A 22,458-nucleotide genomic window follows, 5' to 3' on the forward strand; every position below is an offset into this window, starting at 1 on the left:
TAACGGCTGCCACTAAGATGGCAACTGGTTGAACTGGGGACTAAACGTGGGTTTCGCTTATAATGCCTAAATCGAGTCAACTAAACATGGAATGGAAATATAAACACTCCCCTGTACAGTTGTAGACCAAACAGGCTCTCTGCCAGCACAAAATCATGGCGTCGGGGTTTTGGAATGGGCATGGTGTTTTGTTGGTCGACTTCATGCAATGAGGAACCACTATCAATGCAGAAGCATGCTGCCTAACCCTCAAGAAGCTCTGCAGAACGAAAAAAAAATAAATAAAAAAACTGGAACTCTCCTTCTTCATGACAATGCAAGACTTCATGCTGCTGGTCAAACACAAAATTTGTTCGACAGTTTTGGTTGAGAAGTTTCAAACCTTCGACCCTACAGTCCTGATCTTGCGCCGAGTAATTATCATCCGTTTCTCCACCTCAAGCAATATCTCAGTTGGCAACCGTTACAATGATGATGGCGACACAAATACGGGGCTGTGAATTATTGGCTATTGGAGCAGTCGGCAATTTCTTATGAAGAGGTTACTTTGAAATTTGTTGAGATGTATGATAAGTGTTTGAATAAACTTGGCAACTCAAAACTTGGAGCAGTGTATGTACATTCTGAAAATAAACTTACTTTTTAGAAATAATCTTTCGGTGAGTACTTATTTTCAAACGGACTATACTTAAAAACACCCTTTGCATTTTCCTGTTACTTTTTAAAAGCAGATTTTCGAGTCCTGGAGTCAGCGATTATGTTATTTGGAACAGAGGATGGTGTTGTGACTCTGTAAGCTCAGACATAGTCGATTCAGTTCTAAATGGGTACTTGAATAAATCAAAGAAAGGTAAATAGGAAGGGTATACTAAATCACAGGATAGTTGGCCGCCACCGATTAGTCCTTGGGACACCGATTATGTCGTTTGTAACAGAGGACGGTGTTGTGACTCTGTAAGCTCAGACAGAGTTGATCCAGCTCTAAAAGGGTACTTGAATAAATCTAAGGAAGCTAAATAGGAAGGGTATAGGAAAGCACAGGATAGATGGCCGCCGACCCCCTTTTGCACTTTTTGTGGAAGGGCTATGAAACGGAGATCGGTGCCGTTTTGTTTGGAGCAAAGAGTCTAGTGCTGTATCCCCATACTTTTCCTTTTGTAACTTTTGATCATGTAAAATATATTTTACTACACCATTTTTGTGTATTGTTTTACACCATTTTTTATTTTATACATTTTTTTTAGGTTTGCACCGAAGGACGTTTAATACTAGAATTCGCCTTTGATGACCTAATGAGGATCAAAGCTTGGCATTTTGCCATAAGGATGCACAGAGAATTTGTCCCTCGAAGTGTGTTATCTATGCACTCTCAAGATCCCGCACTGTTAGATCAACTTACAAAGAATATTACTAGACAAGGCATAACGTCAGCAACTTTAAACTACTTGCGGGTAATTCTTTATGTTTTTGATTCGAAGTTTCCACATTACCATATGTAAAGCATAAAAGCATGTAAAAGATATGCAAATATGCTTTACATGCTTATGTGAAGCACATGTAAAGCATTAAATATAAAATAAACAGCATAAAACGAAAATCCACCACTTCGCATGTTTTTAGAGTAAAAAAAAGAAAAGCATGTGGAAAATGTTAGAGAATGGGAGAAATCGTACTGGTGTTGAAACATCTGGAAATAGACCAGGCATCTTTAAAGAAAATAATTATTTAACCCGATGGATTGAATCAAAATAGAGTTGATGGTCCGAGCCCGAGTCCAACGGACAAGTCCGAGTCCAAAATGGAGCCCGAGCAGACGATCCCGCAGATCATCTTAGAATTGGTGTTTGGTAGCTAGTGAAATTAAAATTGATCTCTGTTTACAAAAATAGCTTCAAGTGATAATTCTTGTTTGCTCCATAATTTTTCAAAATATATTTTACAAATCCGGTTACTGGGGGCTTTGGTTCTATCTTAAATAGGTTTGACCTACTGCAACAACCATAGCACTTAGTGCGTTTTATTTCGTGTTGATGCTGTCAAACTCTTAATCTCTTTCCGTTTGGTACTTTGTCGCGTTTGTTACCGAATCTAAGCACTTCTTTTGGTTTTCATCCATGCAATCTGGTAATAAGGTTAAGTTCTGCCGATAGACCCCTAGCTACCCTTTGTATTTTCAATTCAAGTTTTTCAATATGCAACAACACTTCTGCGATAGGTAATATGCTGTTCTGTTTCATTGACACATTTTGGAATGTCGAAATTTTTCAATGGACCGATAACCTAACAGGAAAAAGACAGTTGTATACCTGCAATATGTTGAGCTACGTGTACAACCCTCTTCAAATTGACGCCTGTTATATTGCTTAAATATTGGATTTTGTATTAATCATAATAATTGTCGGTACAGTTAGAACTACTACTACTACTACTAATAACTCACTGCAGCACCAAGCCGCCTGAGGCCAACACAGCTACGCACGCTCCTCCTCCAACCTAATCTATTTAAAGCCTCCCTCTTTACACCCTCCCAGGAAGTTCCCATTTCCTTTAAATCCTTATTTATGACATCCTCCCAACCCAGACAAGGACGACCTGCTTTCCGTGTAGCCCCAGACGGTTGGCCAAAAAGGACAATCTTCGGTAATCTGTCATCCTTCATCCGTAGAACGTGGCCTAGCCATCTCAACCTTTCTTTCATTATAGCCCCAGAAAGCGGGATTGAACCACACTTTTCGTACAACCTACTGTTTGAAATACGGTCAGTCAGCCGGGTACCCAGAACAATCCGTAGGCAATTTCTCTGGAAAACATCTAGTAAATTTTCATCTGCTTTTCGGAGTGTCCATGCTTCAGAGCCATATTTGACCACTGTCATCACTGTAGCTTCCAATATTCTAATCTTGGTTTGTAGGCTTATCTTTCTATTCTTCCAAACTTTTTTTAACTGTGAAAAAACACCCTGAGCTTTAGCTATTCTACTTTTAACATCTTCACTGCTCCCACCATCTTTACTAATAATACTACCAAGGTAACTGAAGCTCCCAACCTGATCAATCTTTTCGTTACCTAAGGTCACCTGTTCATCTTCACTTATTCCTAACCTTAGTGACTTAGTCTTCTTAACATTAATTTTCAAGCCTATTTTAGCACCCTGAACTCGTAAAACCTCTAAAAATTCATTCATTTTGCTCACACTTTCATCTAATATGCTTAAATCATCAGCATAATCTAAGTCCAGGAGCGTTCTTCCTCCCCATTTGATTCCATGGTCTCCAATTGCCTTTCCTGTGCTCCTTAAGACGAAGTCCATCAAAATGATCCATATAAAGGGGGATAGAACACAACCCTGCTTAACTCCTGATTTAATACAAAACCAGTTGCTAACCTCATTTCCTACCTTAACCGCAGCAGTATTATTCTCGTACATAGCGCAAATCACTTTAATGTATTTTTCTGGTATACCATATAACGATAAGACCTTTGTTAACGCTGTTCTATCAACAGAATCGAAAGCTTGCTCATAATCGATAAAACTAAGGACCAAAGGTGTTTGACAACGAAGGGACTTCTCAATTATTAACCTAAGAGTGAAAACATGGTCGACACATCCTCTACCTTTTCTAAAACCGCATTGTTCTTCCCTTAAAACTTTGTCTACAGCATGTCTCAGTCTAAAAAGTATCATATTACTCAGTAATTTGCTACCTACAGAGACCAGACTAATGCCTCGATAATTCCGACATTCACTCTTGTCACCTTTCTTATACAGTGGTTTAATTAAGGTTTTCCTAAAATCATTGGGTACTTCCCCTTTTTCAAAAATCATGTTCATAATCTTCAGTAGCTTATTCCTAACCTCAGAGCCACCATATTTAAGGAACTCATTAATCATACTATCAGCACCTGGGGCCTTATTATTTTTTAATCCTTCTAGTACTGTCGCTAATTCTTCCTCACTAAACAAATCTTCCTTCACATCCAAGGTATCACAAACTTTTTCATTTTCATCTATATCTTTTCCTGCAACTGTATCTCGGTTTAGCACATTCTCAAAATGTTCCACCCATCTTTCTTTAACTTTTTCCTTATCACTAATTGTGACCCCATTTCTATCTTTAACTGGGACTAGTCCGGATCGGCTACTCCCTTTCAATTTATTAACATGCCAGTATAATATTTTACTATTATGCCGTCTAGCCGCATCTTCCAGATCCTCAGCAATTTTATCCATCGCCTCCATTTCACATCTCCTTAGTTCATATTTTAATGCTTTCTCCACTTTCTTTACATTCCTTTTGTTTTCATACGACCTATCGCTCAGATAATTCTTATACAAACCCCTTCTACTCTCTATTAAACCTAAAGCTTTTTCACTAATATTCCTAGTTGCTGTCTTAGCACTCTTCCCTAGGAAACCATTAGCAACTTCACAAATTGTTTTTCTGAAATTATTCCATCCATCTTCCACATTGTCAAATTTTAAACCCTCAAGTTTAGTACTCAACTGTTCCTGGAATTTTTTTCTCAAATTTTCATCCTGAAGTCTACCAACATCATAACTTTCCGGGAGGGAGTTACTCTTCCGAAATTTCAGCTTTAAATTAACCTTAGACACTACTAGATGGTGATCTTTACTTTTAACATCAATAACGGCACTCCTATACACCCTAGTATCTTGTATTGATCCTGCTAGTCTTCTGTTTACAATAACATAATCAATAAGGTTTGCTGTCTTACCATCACGTGAATACCATGTCAACTTATGGGCCATTTTGTGACCAAACACCGTATTGGTTATAACTAGGTTGTTATACCTACAAAATTGCAAAAGCCTATAGCCATTACTGTTTTCTTTTCCTACACCAAAATTACCTAGGCTAGGATACCATCTATCCCTATTTCTACCAACCTGGGCATTAAAATCTCCTAGCAAAAACACCATATTTCTACCTGGTACCCTGTCTATTTGCTCCTGTAACTGTAAGTAAAATTCATCTGAGTCACTAGTATCTCCATCAGTTGGTTCAATGGGGGCATATACTACTATAACTGATACCCTAAACTTTTTAGTCATAAAATGAGCAATTAGTATTCTATTATTAATACCTTCCCAGCCTAAACAAGACTTCGCAGCTTCCTTATTCATCATGAGCCCTACTCCCTGTCTATGTACCCCATCCTTCCTTCCTGAGTAAACAAATTCTATGTCACCTAATTTCATGCTTCCTACCCCTGGGATATGAGTTTCTGAAACTCCTAATAAATCCAGTTCAAACCGTCTGAATTCGTCAGTCAAAATGTCGATGCGATAGTCATTTTTTAACGTCGTAACATTCCAAGTTCCAATTTTCATGTTCTTTAAATCTTTGAAATTATTTTGGCCTCAAGAAAAGCAGTGATCCCGGATACCAGTGCAGGATGGGGACCAACATATCTTCTCAAGTCTACACCGAAGCGCTTAAGCCGGCTTAGAACCGTACAGCAAGAAGTCCCTGGGACCTCCAGTAAGTTGGAGGCTTTGTGCAATCCTGGGCCCATCTTGGTCACAACATGGTTTTCAGCACTTGGCGATGCTCTTCTATCAACAAGAGTCGAAATCCTGCACAGACAGTCCCAAGCCTATTACCTCCGACTCATTATATATTCATGCCTACAAATATTATGCTACTACGGGGAGGCAGCCCATAGTAGATAAATTAGCTAGGAAGAGGTTTTTCAGCCCGAAAACGCCCATCAAAACAAACCAAGCCCAGAAAATTATCCAATAATCAGAATCCCGTACGAGTGCTGTGTTGTTTACTAGGCTATAATTTCCTCGAGGGGCGCCACTCCTCAAGTGGGAAAAATTGACCGCAAGTTTCCCAGTCTTGCAGGTACCCCGAAAGGGTCGAGGCAGCCCTTTACAGAGGCCGTTGTCCATAAATCTGGATCTTACGCCCTGCCGCAGTTGTCCTCCTATAGAGGATCCTCCCACGATGGTGTTCTGCTTCACCATGCAATTTAACCCATTACTGGGAGAAGGTTTGTAACTCATCTGACGCGTGAACACGGCAGTTGGCCCTGCTGAGTGTACATTTGAGGGGCCTTCTTCCTCCTCCACCTGAAATTATGACCCCCAGGGGAGGGTTTCCCAGTTTCTATTATGGGCCCCACTGGGACAAGGTCCTACTTGGCCTAAGCCTCCTATGGAGCAACTCTACCTATCTATAGGGCTTACATATATACATATACATATATATATACATATACATATACATACACACATACATATACATATACATACACATACACATACATACACACATACTCACAAAGCTAGTTGTATTAATAAATGTTTCATCATATTTAAAATTTGTTTTGTATTCACTGCGAAATCAATATAAAATAACAACAAGAGCGTTGTGTGGAATAATTATTATGAATAAATTGTATTTAAGGAGGTGGCTATGGGGACATTTCTATTGCGAGACAATTTCTTATATAAAATGGTTTGTATATTTAAATTATGTTATTAACTTGAAGCGAACGAAAATTATGACAAGTTATAGTGGTGCGCCTTATCTTTCTCGAACGCCCTAAAGCCTACAGCATTCAAAATTACAGAAAATATATATCTAAATAAACGTGTCGAATGTCAATTGATAATTTTTTTAAGCTATTTGTTTTGTTTCCTGAAGTAGTGTTTTTAATTAGCGAATGATTTGATGAATGGGACAATAGCAAAATTTTTGGCCATCGTCCTTGAGGCTCTGGAGGACTGCATTTTTTGGATCTTTTGAGTATTCCTAGAGGAATGCTCGTCTCAAAGTGTTCTTCCGTTGCTAGGGGGGATTTTCCAAAGGTGATAGGGAAAAATAAATTGGATCATTTACCCCCTTCCTCCCTCCCCCCAAAAAAAGCAAAAGACAGGATTGGCCTAAATGATTAGAATAACGGCTTTTAGTTTATGATCAACTGAGTTAACTCCCAAGTTTATATGACTCATCCCTTTTTCTTGAAGTGTCTGATAGAAAACTACACACCTCTATGCTCAATCAAAGCTAGTGCGTCGGTTCGATATGTGACCTTTATCTTGTAACAATCGTCTATTTTATCATACCTTAGGTTTATATGCCTTACGAAATTTTATACGAGGAAAGAATTAATTAGGTTTTTCTTGCGCGATTATCGATAGATATATGGTTATTCAGCTATTCAGCTCAGTATATTCAAACGAAAGAGTGAACGAAATATAATAAAAAGAAAAACCAAAATTTAAGCAAAAAGATAATCAAAAGAGGAAACTCTTAAAACCACTTAGGGATAAAGCAAGCAAATATTTCAAAACACAATCATAGCTTATGTTATTATGCACTAGTTAGCTGCGAGCAATTATCGATAATGATGATGTTTGTATCTTGTATTAAATATCTAGCAAATGTTGATATTGATGCAATATTGATTATTTAGCAAATATCAGTATTTATGACGAATATTTATTCGTTGATGACAAATACCTGTTTAGGCCTCACAGACACTATCAACCATGTATTGCAGACCGTTGGGGGTGGATTCCAGCAAAGCAACGTACTCAGCAAAATCTAAGTCTGTCAAAGGTTGAAGAAACCGTCCAGTTGTCCAAAGATGGCTCTACTGTAATTTCTCAGGACATTAATCATTATCTGATCTATTGAGCTGTTGAATAATGAGGGCAATATGGGACGTCCATGTTTGACTCTTAGCTCAACTGAAAATTTGGGAGTGTCAGTCCCCGATGGTATCGTCTTCTTTTTCTAGACCTTCTCATGATCTTTTTTATTAGAAAATATACAGCAAAGTCATGCATAATTTATGGTAAGTTGAGTAAGTATCCATGCCATGTTTCAAAGGACACTTTATTATATACCCCTACTGACGAATGTCGTAGGGAGGATAGGTATAAAAGTATGGAGCTGTTCCGGTGTGGTGAGAGGGTTCGGGGTCTCAGCTCTGTCACAAGTTCCTTCCTCCGTTCCTATCTTGAAAGAGAAACCCTGCCTTATAGTGGCGTCAGCATAAAATTTTTACGGGTTTTCCTCACCAGAATCTTGACTCCAGACGGTGCTGCAAGCTAGCCTTGAATAGCACCCCGCCCCTTGAGGGAATTATTGCCTAGTAAACGATACCAGATTGGACTTTGATTAATGATTAGTGTCATTAGTGGATTTTGTTTAACGGATTATTCTCCTTTGCTTTCTTTGTCTTGGTGGTCTTTTTTGGTTAAAAAAATAAATAAAATAAAATAAAATCCTAGCTAAGTTGTTTATTGTGGGCTGCCTCTTCATTAAGTATAATGTTTTGTAGGCATGAATACTTAATGAGTTAGAGGTAGTAGACTTGAGATGGTTGTGTACAACTGAATCCTCGTGCAACTTAGTCCCATATAACTGAAACCCCATGCAATTGAACCCCATTTAATTGGGCCCCGTGCAACTGAACCCTCATTTAACTCCATCCCATTTGAATGACACTCGTTCAACTGAATTCCCTGGGCAGCTAAACCCCATTTAACAGAACCCTTGTTGCCCTAAATCCTCTTTCAACTGAACCCCCGTTTAACTCAAAGCTCATGTTGTTTAATGTCCATTTAAATCAAACCCTGTTTGACTCAGCTCAACCCAAAGTCTAAGAATAAGATTGAACTAGCGCTGAAAGCTCAAAATTTGCTTCTCGCTTCGTTCGTAGTTTCTAACTTATATTACCCATTTGGCTAACCCTAGATTTTTTCCAAATTGGAAAAAACATCCAGGAATCGACCAATTATTACTTTGAAAATTATTTACAAAGAAAAGATTGTTATTTAATTCTCCTGTCTTTTTTAATTAATGATTAATTATTTTTCGTTTTTTTTATATTTTTAGTTGTGCGTCATTTTAAAACCAATGCAGGAACTTATGTCAAGACATAAAGACTATGGCTTAGGACCAAGAGATTGTCTGAAAACAACATTGTATCAGAAGTGGCAACGCGTGGTAGCACCTCCCGGTAAATTTTTATATCCTTTTGTTGTATTTTTGTTGACAACTATTTATAGTATTCATTCATTTAGTCTCCAATTATACTTTTTACAAAAATACGGGTATAATTTTGTCAATTACTGAATGATTCTATTAGCAAAAAAACTTCCTTGGGATGGAAAATCTTCTGTTTGAAAATTTAATTTTTACGTTGAAATTTAGTTGCGAAGAAATGATTGTTAGTTAAATCTTCTTTTCCTTTTTTAATTAATTTTTGATTACTTTGCGCTTTTTTCTCCTTTTTTTAGGTATATGAAAACACATACCCTACAACAGGGTCTGTAAAGCAATGAAGTCACATTTTTTCTCTTTCTTTTTTAGAGAGGTCTAAAGGGTGTCACGTTTATAATAGAAGATTCGCCAGACTCTTCAGAAATTTTTGATTTTGAAATTATAATTTTGTTTTTCAGAACTATTTAACCTATTATGTTTTGGAATAATTCTACTATTTTTTTTTCTTTTACTTGCTATTGTTTTGCATTTATCATTATTGATCTGTATCTTGATAATAGTAAGGGATTAATATTTATTTTTTTCTCTCATTAGGGATCATGAAACGGAAAATAAATGTTGCTCTGACGCTTGTAGAATTTTTAGTAATTTGCCAGACAAAAATTATTTTTCTACTTTCATAAACAAAATGAAAAGAGGTCGAACGAAACTATCCCAGTATTTTTCAGCGGTCAGGTCATTTTAGATTTGTAAACAACTTGGAACCGTCTCTTTGGGAACCAAAGGTGTCATTTTTTAGATACATTTTTAGGGGTCAGGTAATGTTAGATTCGTAAACAATCTGGAACCGTCTCTTTGGGAATAAATGGTGTCATTTTTTTAGATACATGTTTATGGGTTAGGTAATGTTAGATTTGTAAACAATTTGGAACCGTCTCTGTGAGAACCAAAGGTAAAACTTCTGTTTCCATTTAAGATTTTCAGGAAGCAATTCTGTGAAAGTGGCACTCATGTTTTGTATATGTTTTTTTTTTTTGTGTAAAATATTTAATCTTGGATAGCGCTCTGACTTAAATTTGATGGAAAGGGAGAGGTTTTTTTGAGAATTTTGTTATAAGAACGTCTGCCAGAAGGGATTTTTGGATCCAAATTTGATTTGACGTCATATGCCAGTTATATATTTGAGATTTTAGGACACAATATAACCTCTATGGAGAAAGGTCAGGAGTCATGAATTATTTTCATCTCATGATTTACTGCAACAGTTTACCTAATTTCAGCCAATTTGACGAAAAAATAAGAACTACTGCCTTACTTGCATATTTTAGTGTTCAAGCTCAATTTTAGCTTTAGGTTAAGTGGGAGGGGACGCATTTTTGGATATCTACAAGAACAGGTTGTTGGGTCTCAGCAAAACTTCATATGATTTTTCAGCCAGTTTTTTTCGTATTTTTCCCCCTTTACTAATCCAATTTAATGGATTGCCCTTTTTGAGTTTGACCCTATTGTACCTCTGTGCAAGAGGAGGTATCTTTATTCTTGCTCTTGGCTATATCCAGAAAAGGATACTGCTTTTCAGTCAAACTTAATGCAAAAACTTGGCTTGTAGTTGATTCTCTTTTGAATCTACGCCTTACTTGACCTCCTGGGAAATAGGACATGGCTTTCAAGTGTTTTGTCATTGCTCTATCCCGCTTTCTATGGTTATCATGAGAGAAAGGCTTATATGAGTAGGATACATTCTGCGGATAAAGGAGGAAAGATTGCCAACCATCTTGGGCCAAACGAGAAACAGATCTTCCCGGAATGGGTTGGAAGAGGTCCTAAGAAAGGGTTTTATGGAAATCAGGGCTTCGTGGGAAGATGTAAACAGTGAAATTTGGATAGATTGTCACGAAGAGATAGATGGATTGGAGTAGGTCGTAAAAAAGGGTTATGAGGAAATTGGGACCTTTTGGGGGCGCTTTAAAAATTAAAGTGCGTCAATGGTGCTTAAATCGCCCCGAATGGGATTGAAGAGGTCGTAATAAAGGATTTTAAAGAAATTGGGACTTGTTGAGAGGATATAAAGAGGGAAATTTATAGAGATTGGCACGGAGGAGGAGTGTGTGAAGCTATATTGACATCATGTGGTTAGGTGTGGCAGTGAGTTAGTAGTTGTAGTAGAATCAGTGCTCTAATTACTACGTAAGTATGCGAAATTCAGGTATACCAGGTTATTTGTTTGAATTATGGTTTTGCGTGTCTTTACTTGATCTAACTTTGGTGATTAGAAGAACTGTATTGTTGTCATCTATACCAGCAGCTTTTCTGCCTGTCACTTGAATATGGCAAGTATTAGCAAAAAGGCTTTTAGTTCAAGTCTAATCTGATACCAAGTGCCACAAATAGTATTTGCTCCCAAAATCTCCTAAGTACCATTTTCTTACCCAAACCTCTGAGGTGCGAGGCTCGTTTGTATGTCCTAGTATTATATCTCATTAACCAACCAAGTTACGGTCCATAGCCTCAGGATATTGTTCAGGGCATCGAAAGAGAAACTTTACTGCTAATGAGATTCGTAGAAAGTACTCTTAAAAAAAAAAGTCCTCGGAGAAAGAAAGTATTGTTAATTACGCGGTTCAAAAATCAAATCACGCGGTTCAAAAGTAAAAAAAGGACATTAAATAAAGGCATGTTTCCTCATTCAATACAGCCTTCAATTTCTCCTTCAGAATTCAAATATTGGATTAGTGGATGGATAAGTAAGTTTGTATTCAAATAAAACGTACTACTGAAGTTTTAAAATTTGCTGACTAACGACAAGCATAAGGTACAAGTTTTAACTAAAGAGACATTAGTCTAAAGCACCAGACTCGTGTAGGAAAATACTTTGTATTGTTTAAAATTTTCAGTTATGACTACAATTACTGAATGAAGTACTAGTAAAAATAAAACTACTAACCAGCATGATTTTTATTGGCTCACACGCAGCTAGATGTGGTGATATAGAGAAAGTAGAATTAAATTATAGACGATTAGATGATTAGAATTTTCATATAGGGTCACAATTGTAAGTCTAGTAACTGTCCCAGTGGATTATGTAAGTAGTTCAAATGTATGTGATCCATGGATGTTGCGTGTAAAATCTTTGATCAATTTGTATCTCTATACGAATTAACTTTGACAAGCTTCTTCTTGTGGCCAAACCTTTATTTTATTTTATTTATTTTAATCAAGGTGATGCATTGTTTTCAAGATAGTTCTGTCTTGATTTTAAGGTTTCTGTAGCTTTAAAAGACAACTCAGCCTGTGAGAATAAGAATGTGTTAAACGCTATTAGTGGTATTTTGTTTCAAATGGGTCCTATCATAAAAAGCGCTTGATTCCCCTAGAGGTTTTATAGTCAATTTTTTTCTTATCTAGAGCTGAGTGTTTGAAGACAGAGCAATGTTAGGTCAATTATTTTCTTGAAATAGGAACGGTCCTTTAAATCATATTCGTTAATGTCGCCTCCTTCACACCCCTCTCTTCCGCTTTCTATTTTCATGTGTAGACAAAAACTCGTCCATTATATCCAGTGAATATCATCATATGGGAGAAAAAACATATCACGGCTCAATCCATTGGACTATAGATCATGGAAGAAGAAAGATAAAGAAAATAATTATTCTTGCTAATATTTCGTTATTATTATTATTTTTAAATAATAGTATATAAAATTCAATAATTTTTCATAATAGTTTAAATTATTGTTCTGTTAATTAATTCATTTCTGGATTTTGTCATTGAATACGATCTATCCTTTGAGCAACCACTGTGACATCACCTATTTATTTTAGAAAGTCAAAAACCTCCCAATAAGCGACGAAAGCGAAAAGGATCCAACTCAGCTGGTGCAGGCACTGGAGCAAACCCAATAGCTCCACCTTCAAAGAAGCAATCACCTGGCCCAAATTTTGCTCTATCATCCCAGGCAAGATTCTCTACTAATTTTATCCTTTTTTTTTACCATAATAGGAATTGGGTTTAAATGTCTTTAAAAGATAGGTGCACTAAATGTTATCTATATATTTGTCTTAATCTAATGGGGGAATGGATTGCTCTGCCCTTGTATTCACAAACCTAGAAACAGGTTATCAAATAAGAATCTATTTCAATTGAATTTAATTGTTTTCTTCAATAACAGGTAAAGAAAAATTCAAAACTCCAAGCAATGTGGAAATGGGGCAGATTAAAATCTACCAACTTGCTTTTTAACGCGTCTAATGATTCTTAGAATAACGATTCTAATAACAATAAGATTCTAATAACTATAAGATTCTAATAACAAAATTCTAGTAACAACAAAATTCTACTAACAGCAAAATTAATAACAAGATCTAATAACAAGATTCTAATAACAAATTTAAAGGCTCTGCATATTTCTGGTTGCGATCATCCTCTCAAAAAATGGAGAGATTATTATGATATTCTGAATTTTCATAAATAATAATTTAATGTTTATAAAAATAATCTGAACGTTTACTCAACGGACTTTCATGTCCGTATCCTCTTGTTTAAATAAAGATAATCAGTTCGTTTAGGAAACTATTCTACTTGCTTTTTAACTTAGGAGTCTAACAACGATTTGAATTCATTGAACTTATCAGAACTTAAACGTGTCTGCTGGCCAAATATGTCTATTTCACAGCGTTGTAATTGGTTAAAACCATCTCTTATTTGACATTAGTGGCAAAAGGTGGAACCTGAATTCGTGTCATTATGAATAGCATAATGTTAATTATGACATAATAAAATGACATGTCTTTGGGGCCACCATACGATCCTATCACTTTGGGGATAAGGAGTGTCGGGTCATAAAGATATACAGCAGAGTTGATTGTTGGATTTCAACGAAACTTTGAATGCAAGATTAAACTTCCTTGTTTACCCTTTCCGGGTCCAAACACGATCTGATCCTTAATAAGGGTAAGTCGTCCCTAATTTCCTGCAATCAGGACACCTGTCAAACTTGATTGTTAGATTCCCCATCACATTAAATGAAAGATAACATTAAGTGATCTAGTTTTGAAATTTTAACGACTGCTTGATGTTATTATTACTGACCATTACCTCCAGAAACTGGGCTTTTTTTTTCTTGTTTTTGGGGACTTTGTTTTTCGTTAGTAACTTAGGCACCATGGGCGCCCATAAGCTGAATTCTGGGGGGGGGGTTTACCTGGTCTAATTGGCACTTCCAATGTCAAAACTTCAAATCTCAAAACACAAATATAAAATATAAGGTAGCGTCATTCAGCAAGGAGGGGAGCTAACGTCCTCTTTTATGGGCGCCCATGTTAGGCTTGCGCAACACAAAGAAAATGTGCTCTTGCATGTCAAATGATCAAGAATTAGGATTTGTTTGTCTTAATTCCCTGTTTAGTAAAATTTATTATTTTAATTTTGAAAATTTATATTGTAAAAAAAATCTTAGTAATACTTGCCAATTTTGAATATGTCTTATGTTTATTTTATTTTTGTTTTAAATATGCTTGTTTTTGAAATTGATGACCATTGTGAGGAATGCGATTAGTTTTTTTGGGCAGCGAAGAAGCAACAACAAACACATTGCTTGAAAATGTAACTAACAAACTTCTGTCGTTTTAGGGGGGGGGGTCTTCTGGATTTATTTAGCAGATTGGATGTTTTCTGGATATCTAATTTATAAAAATCCTTAGTAATAATAAGACTATGCCGTCTGAGATCCAATATCTGAAATTGAACCAAGGGGGTCATGGGTACAGCAAACATACCTAATGTACGACTTTCCTGATAAGGGGTCATGTCAAGTTCTATGTAGACGCTATTGGCCTTTTTTACCCCATGGAATCACTTTTCTGAATTTTCTGAGGAGGACAGCCTCCATTTATTTGGATATTGTAGTTATTTAGTAGTAATAGCCCCTAGTTATTCAATCTCTAAGTTTCTTCGATCTCTTTCCAGCAACCTTGTTTCGAAGAGGTAATCATAGGATTTTCTGAGGTGGCTCATTTGCTTGGAAATTGAAAATTCTAGTTTTCTTAATAAAAGAGCTGAAAGTGATGGGAAAGGACCAGTCCCTCTCGGTCCAATTTTTGCTAATTGCTGCCGTAGCCTTCTGCGGTAATTTTATAAAAATTTCTACAGTCATTCGTTTGTTAATTTTGGATTTATTTTAAACAGTCGACTTTTTAATGCATATTTTAATGTTTATTTTTTATTTATGACTTTAAACTTTAAAAATGCAGTATTGCTATCATTATTTTCATGTTTGATTGAGATAAATGGGCAATCTTAATGGTACTTTCAAATCTTTCAAATTCTTACGAACATGCCTTGTTTTATCGGATACCACGCTTTTGTTAAGATGAATTTTTCTACTCTTAAATATTTGGTTTTATAGGTACCCTAATAGTACTTTTCCACTTCTAATGGACTGGCACCAATGACGTTTCAGGAACTAAGCATAAAATGGGCAAGCATATTCAGAAAACTTGGCTTATGAATCACTAACCTAGTGGTAGTTTTTAATCCCGCGAATGAAGGTTTATGGAGAGACGAATTAGTTCAAACACGTGTGATGGCGGACTAGGTCTGATCGATTTTGGTGCTCGGAGAACTGGCTTCTTGTGAGGTGAGGCTCAATGACTTTTGATGGATTAGCTCTGAAAATGAAGTCAGGATGATAGTGTGGGACCCTGAGGCAGAAGAGAAACAAGATTAGCACCGTAGGGAATCACCATATTTGGTTAGCACCGTAGGGAAAAGTGTAATCCCTCTTCTGTAACAAAGAAGGATTTCCATCCTCGAATAGTTTTGTTTTGACATTATCGGGACTGGAATAAGGGATCTTTCTAGTTGCATTAATGAAAATAGCTATTTGGATCTAATCTACATCATAGTCTTTTCAATCTAGAGAATAGAGAATAGTCATATTCTCTATGCATGTGATATGACTATTGACTATTATATGACTACATAGTGAATATGAGCATAGAGAATAGTCTTTCTATGCATGTGATGTTTATTGCTGTTTGGGCTTCAACATTTTTAGGAGAAAGAGACGTTTAATTCAAGTGTTAGCCCCCTTAGCCCCTTCTCGCTGAAAATTCCTTGAAATCTCTTCCTTCTCTCATAAGAAGTATTTTAGCTGATGATTTTCGATTTATGGTGAGCTGTTTTTCGGAGTTGTTGGGAGGGTTTGTTGCGTATTTAATGAGTGTAGCTTTCCGCTCCCTTCTCGACAAATGAAAGTTCAAATAGGGAAAAAAATATTTTAATAGACAGTGATAAATTTTGCAAAAATACTAGATTTTAACATATCAGGAGTATTTCTACTGATGACGGTCACTTCATATGTGACCGAAATATCTTGTATTTTTGGCGGAATTTATCACAATCAATCGAAAGGATTTTATCCCTCTTTGAACTTTTATTTATCGTCATGGAAAGGCTTTGTGGTCTTTGAAATTATCTACTCCCCCTTTAGGAATTTCGTTCAGCTTATTATTTGGTATTTTCGAGTCAAGTTCAAATATTTTTGAGTCGGAAAAAGGTTCATTCGATCGTAATTCTGAGTTTCTAGGGCTATTTCGAAGTGACTTACTCTATGGGAGAACAATTAAATGCCCATTTAGTGTATTTATGTCTCTGAGTACAGCCCAAGTCTCATATAGCATTTGACCTTTAATTTGGGCACGGAATAAATTAATCATTTAGATCAAATACTGGCATTCCTCTCAATTCCTCTCAAAATAAAATTATTTATAAAATAATTTTATTAAATTTTTATTAATTTTATTTAAATAAAAATTTAAATAATTTTTATTAATTTTATTAAAATAAAATTAACTGGCGTTCCTCTCAAAATAAAATTAATTGACTGACAATTAGGAGATGTTATAGGTTTATGTGAAACGTTCCTAACTTCAGATCAGCTGGTATTTTGGTATACTTGGTATTTTTGGTATATTTGGTATACTTGTATACCAATATATATATTTTTGGTATACTTGGTATTTTCGACAATGGTTCACGGGAAGCCATCTTTTGGAGTGAGTATCCCTGAATGACCCCTCTCATGCAAAAATCTTAGATAAGGCCAATTATGTTCTTTGTAAGCGCGAAAGCCAGAAGGTATTTGATAGATTCACTGGCAAAACTTGACCGACAAGCTACGGATTTTCTAGCTCAGATCTAATACTTTTTTCTAAATAAAAATTACTAATATATATTCTTATGGATATTGTTGGTGCCACATTTTAAAGAAATTACTTCTTAAAAAAAAAATATAATTTGGCAAAGCAAATCTGGACAATCATGTTCTGATATTTGTTTGGTATTCGAGAGGTTTGCTGCTGCGTTTATTTCTCAGTGTATTTAATTTGTATCTTTTTAGGATGTAATGGTTGTTGGTGAACCATCATTGATGGGTGGTGAATTTGGTGAGGAGGATGAAAGATTAATCGCCCGTTTAGAGAATAATCAACACAACCTGAATATTGGCGTACTCGAAGAACAGGGTATAAACCACGCCCTTTATGGAGACCCAAGTGCACCTTGGCAACAAGACCGAAAACCCCCTGGATCAGATCCTGGGATAAAAAGTCCCACTATTAGCCAGTAGCTATTTTTTTTCACTGATAATGTAAGAATAAATTACTTTTGTTATGTCTCGAGGTCTGTCTACGACCCCCCCCCCTCCGTGCCCTAAAATTAATTTATTTCGGGTTAATGCGCTGCTTCTAAGAAAGGGTGCATATTTCAAGAACAATAAAACTGTCTACTGAATGTCTGTAATGCTTCCGAATCCGTTGGCAGAACAGTTCAAAAAGCACCATCATCCCTTTGGTAGTAGAAACATTCAATAATAAATACTCACTCCAGTCCAAATAGACAATGATGATTTGAATCATAGGTCCAATGCCAAAATTAATCATTTAAAACTATTATCTAAATGAGTCCTTGAAACCTGTTTATACGTTCACGTAGACGTAGTAGTAAGGTAGTTGCAGTTGTCACCGTAAGCGTAGTGGTCGCTGTTTTTGCAGCTCTGAACGTAGAAATATGGAAGGTTGGGTTACAATCGGCCATTCGATGAGTAGCCTTAAAAGGAGTTTTTATTGCGATTAGTTTTCATAGGAGTGACAGTGAGAAATTGCAGAATATATTAGTATTTTGAGAGTACTGATAGCGTTGGGAATGGTATAATAGGTATTTGCACTAGCGTTAGTAATAAGCCTGATATGACTACTGACGAGCGTTTATTTTATACTGGTAAGAGTAGTTATAGTAATTGTAATAAGTTTCTGTACTAGAAGGATGAATCCTTTCTGGAAAATCAAGTTTCAAATTTCTCCATCATATCACCATATCATCATATCAGTTTTGCTCTGGAACTGGAGGGGATATGGTTCTTTCCCGTTTCTTTAATAAAATGGACTAAAATTACCACATCATTGTACTTTAAGTGTGGTTTTACCTGTCCAGTTTTCTTTTGAAATGTAACACTTCTTAGCATTGGCGTCTCCTCTCTTCCGTAGGTGTTTTTAGGTATATATTTTTTTTATTATTTTTAAGTATGTATATTTTTTTAGGATGTTTGACCATGTTGACCAAATGCATATCTTAAAATTACAAAGCGAAGTCAAATAGGGTTGTATGCGAAGTCAAAAGGGGTAGTGTGGCACTGAAAGGCACCAAAAAGATAGTCAGGAACAATCCTATTGCTTCCTCTACTGAAATAGGTTTTAAGGCTTCTAAGAAGTTTCGAAAAAAAGGTATAAAGCTTACTTTATTGTAAAAGGTACAGAATCTAAAAAAAAATATATATAGTTTTGTGAATTTTGCTTCAAATATAGAAAACGGTAGAATCTTTTTGATTTGGTTGGGGGGGAGGGTGCCTTGCACCAGGTGGAGTATTATTCAAATTTGCTCAATGGAATTTTCCTTTGATTAGGAAATTGGAAATATTTTCCATCGCCTTTGTTTCCTTTGGTAAAGGTATAGGCCATAATTTGACCGTGGCTGCTTTTAGAGTAAGCATCATCATCCAATTTAGGGCTCCGTTGCCCGTGCTAGGATTTCTTCACCGAAAACAGGAATCGGCCTAAAGTCAGTTTATACTATTTCTGACATGTCGGTGCTACCTCAAGCCGCCTTAGGCTGTTTATGCTCTTCCTCTGCCACAACTTCACTCAAATTTCAATCTTTACCGCGTCCTAAATGAATTGGAATTCCTTTAAATTCTCTTTTACAACCTCTTACCACCCTATTTGGCGGCGATCTGCTCTTTCTTTGGTCTCAGATGGATGACTGTAATTCAATATGTAATCCTTTATCCGTAAAACGAATACTAACCATCTTTGTCTTTCTTTTCTCAGGGCCCTAGAAAGGGGGAGGGGGCAAAGCACAGTTTTTGCATATCATATTGATTGATATGAAGTAAGAAGGCATGGACGTAGCTGTGGGTGGGAAGGACGGCTTGGGGTCCACCCAGCATACCTCTCTCGCCCCCAAAAAATCCCTCTATACCTGCCCGATGGCCAGTCATGAGAGTACCTTAAACTATCCATAGACAGTTCCTATTTTAAACATTAAAAATATTTTCTTGAGCTTTTCGAATCGCCTATATTTGATAGTCTTTTCATTACCATGGCCTCCATTATTCTAGTCTCAGCTCAAAGGCTTCCTATTCTTTTAAACTCGCTTCAAGTTCAGTCTTGGCTATTCTGCATTTTCAATTGTTTCTAACTATTAATTAAAAAACAAGTTTTTTTCAAAAGAACTTAAAGTGTGACAATAAATTATTAAAAAAATTGAAATTGCTCTATATATAACGGGACTGCACCCTCCTGTACTGCCCGTTCTGTGTGCTAAAGTTTGATATTACTTTTGAAATACTTTATGTGCAAATTCAACGACTCTTGTGTTTGAGCATTCGTTCTTGAAGGATTGGGACAGAAACTTCAATTTTAGCGTAAGGAGAGGAAGGTTTAGGAGGGGGTAACCCCCCTGATATACTAAAGAGTGTATTTTGTTGTTAGTTTTAATGACACTCTTTATTTTCATTTGAAAAGTCTTGTTTTTTATTTAAGAAGGTGGAGTCACTTGTCTCCAGAAACTAGGATTGACAGGTTTGTCAACTCGTTGCACTTTTCTCCAATTGTTTTGCTCCCAGTTTTGATATCGCTCCTAGATAAATACAAGCTATGTTTTGCATTTAAATGAACGGTAATTATAGGAACTGTATTGGAAACTTTACATAACCAAGTTTCTTCATTTCAGTGTTTATTTACTGATTGATCATATTGCAAAATGACTTACTCACTTAATAGGAGTATACTAGTGGAATTTTATGCGAAAGGGAGAGTGAAACTCAAGAATGGTATTTTGGGCCCAAAATTTTGCTGGAGGCCGTCTATAGCTATACCGTTTGATTTGTCTTAATTTTTGTCTTTCTGGAGGAATGTCTTAAGGACTTGAGCTACACTTGATATTACTAAACCTTAACTAAGGTTGTTGTAGACAGGATAAAGACTTTATAGACTTGACTCATTTGAGACTTCAGTCCTTTACGCAAAGGGTATCGCAGCTGAATGTCAGCTTTAAAGTTAAAGTCAACATATATTTCTGGGGGGCTGGGTGAGGCTGGAACTTCTTTTTATTCTGATAGGCTTAAGCGAATCCGAGGGAAAGAAAATTATTTATCCCCTAGCGCCTCTGTCTGAAAAATCATATTTCTACTAAGAATTAAGCTGAGGGCTTGTTGCAATACAATAAACAATCCGATATTACTTTAGATAGGCTATTATGGGGCTCATGCTCCATAAAATCCACGCTCTCCCCAATAAAGTCTAAATTGTGCTTTTTTGAAAGCCTATAGAATGTAACAGATATTTAACTGAAGATTTCAAACATAAAATTTGAAAATGTCATTTTAAAGAATACCCTAATAGATAGTCCAAGCGAAGCATTTTGTTCTGACTCAAATATTGCTTTTTTTTTATTTTTTTTTATTTTTTGACTGCCTCTTGCCTAACTGCCATCTATCATTCTGGAACCTTCTTTTATTTTTCCTCTTTGTTGCTTATTCCAGTTCCATTCCTCCGTTCTAAGAAAGGTAATTCAAGTTTTGAAACCAGAAGAAGTGGCTTTTGGGTTTCTTAATCAGATGGCAGTGGTCGGTGTCCTCTTCCTCCTTCTGGATACACAACCCCGGGCAAGGTTGGTCACAGTTCTTTTCTATTATCATGGAGAGGTTTGTTAGATTATGAGAGAGAGAGAAATATGGGTTTATTAATATAAAAAACAAAACAAGCAAATGCCCCAAAGCAAAGCTTGTTTGGGCTTATAACCCAATACACATACGAATAAAAAAAAAGAATAGGAAAAGAAAAGAAAAAATCCAATTACCATGCATTTCGATCGATACGGGATTACGCTTCAAAAAAGACAAAACAAAAAGAAACTAAGACCACTTGACTAGTATCGCCTAAAACAAAACCAGCATCTTGGCTCCACTTAAGGTCCCCTCAACTATCAAGACCATAAATATTAAGGCGAAATAGCTTTAATTCGTTCTGAAATTCACGAAAATTATCTATGATTCTTAAAGTCGTAGGTAAACAATTCCATGCATAGGGTCCTAGATGCCGAATAGAAAATTGAGACCTATGGGTAATAGCAAGCGGATGACGAATTATATTGGACTGTCTCGTAAAATGTGTATTAATATCACTTCCTAATTCAATGTTTATTTGCTCATTTGATTAAAAATACATAAGTATTTTTATATAGATGTACCGTACTTCATATAATAACCAGTTTTAAATCATGTTAGCATTTTGGGCTTTCAGCTTCTGTTGGGAGTGATTCTCCCGCGTCGGTTTACCACCTTCATTGTAAACAAAGCTTCGTAGGTTCATTATAATCTGGACTCACAACAATATTGGCAAGAAAATCAGAGCTTATAGCAAATTAAACAGCATATAGCAACTAAAGTTGACACAGGATGACCAAGTCAACATTACCGTTGAACTCGGCGTCAAAATTTGGCATATAAACATGTCTCATAGTACTATTTTGAAAAAATTATTAGGCCTACGAATAAATAATTAGCCTATAACAAACGAATTTAATGTTGGGTGTAAAGCTAAGTTCATTTTCGGACTAGTCGTTACATTCTAGTATAGAATTATATGTCACTTCATTACTTTGGAAAAATATATTTTACATATATCTTTTGGCCAATACTTTTTCAAAATATTCTAGATGGCTTCACCCTAGAGTTGAAGCTTTGGACTTTCAAGTAATGTGAAGCTAAATTCCCAAAATAAATGCTGGAAAATATAAAAAACCAAAAAATCATTGAAAGGTCCGAGATGCGTGATTTAGCTGTAAATGAACCTTTCAATTTTGAAAAGTTCGGAGAAAATTAGTAAATATTAGCCCATAGCTCCTGGACTTTGCG

General features: G+C 36.0%; 1 protein-coding gene across 9 annotated transcripts in view; it reads left to right on the top strand.

The window, feature by feature from the left end:
- LOC136043363 (LIM domain-binding protein 2-like) overlaps positions 1–22,458 on the top strand; it is a 53,052-nt gene that overhangs the window by 25,879 nt on the left and 4,715 nt on the right. For 5 of the 9 annotated variants that reach the window (XM_065728301.1, XM_065728455.1, XM_065728505.1 and 2 more), the window contains exons 8-12: positions 1,245–1,451; positions 8,880–9,003; positions 12,809–12,942; positions 17,386–17,634; positions 21,085–21,212. In XM_065728301.1, the coding sequence (XP_065584373.1) occupies positions 1,245–1,451; positions 8,880–9,003; positions 12,809–12,942; positions 17,386–17,613 (693 nt within the window). In that variant the 3' untranslated portion in view covers positions 17,614–17,634; positions 21,085–21,212. Of the gene's footprint in view, positions 1–1,244; positions 1,452–8,879; positions 9,004–12,808; positions 12,943–15,390; positions 15,622–17,385; positions 17,635–21,084; positions 21,213–22,458 lie in introns of those variants that run through there. The other 4 variants (XM_065728600.1, XM_065728671.1, XM_065728708.1 and 1 more) reach the window with 4 other exon arrangements.

The sequence above is a fragment of the Artemia franciscana genome, chromosome 1 (assembly GCF_032884065.1).
Source record: "Artemia franciscana chromosome 1, ASM3288406v1, whole genome shotgun sequence".
Taxonomy (NCBI): domain Eukaryota; kingdom Metazoa; phylum Arthropoda; class Branchiopoda; order Anostraca; family Artemiidae; genus Artemia; species Artemia franciscana.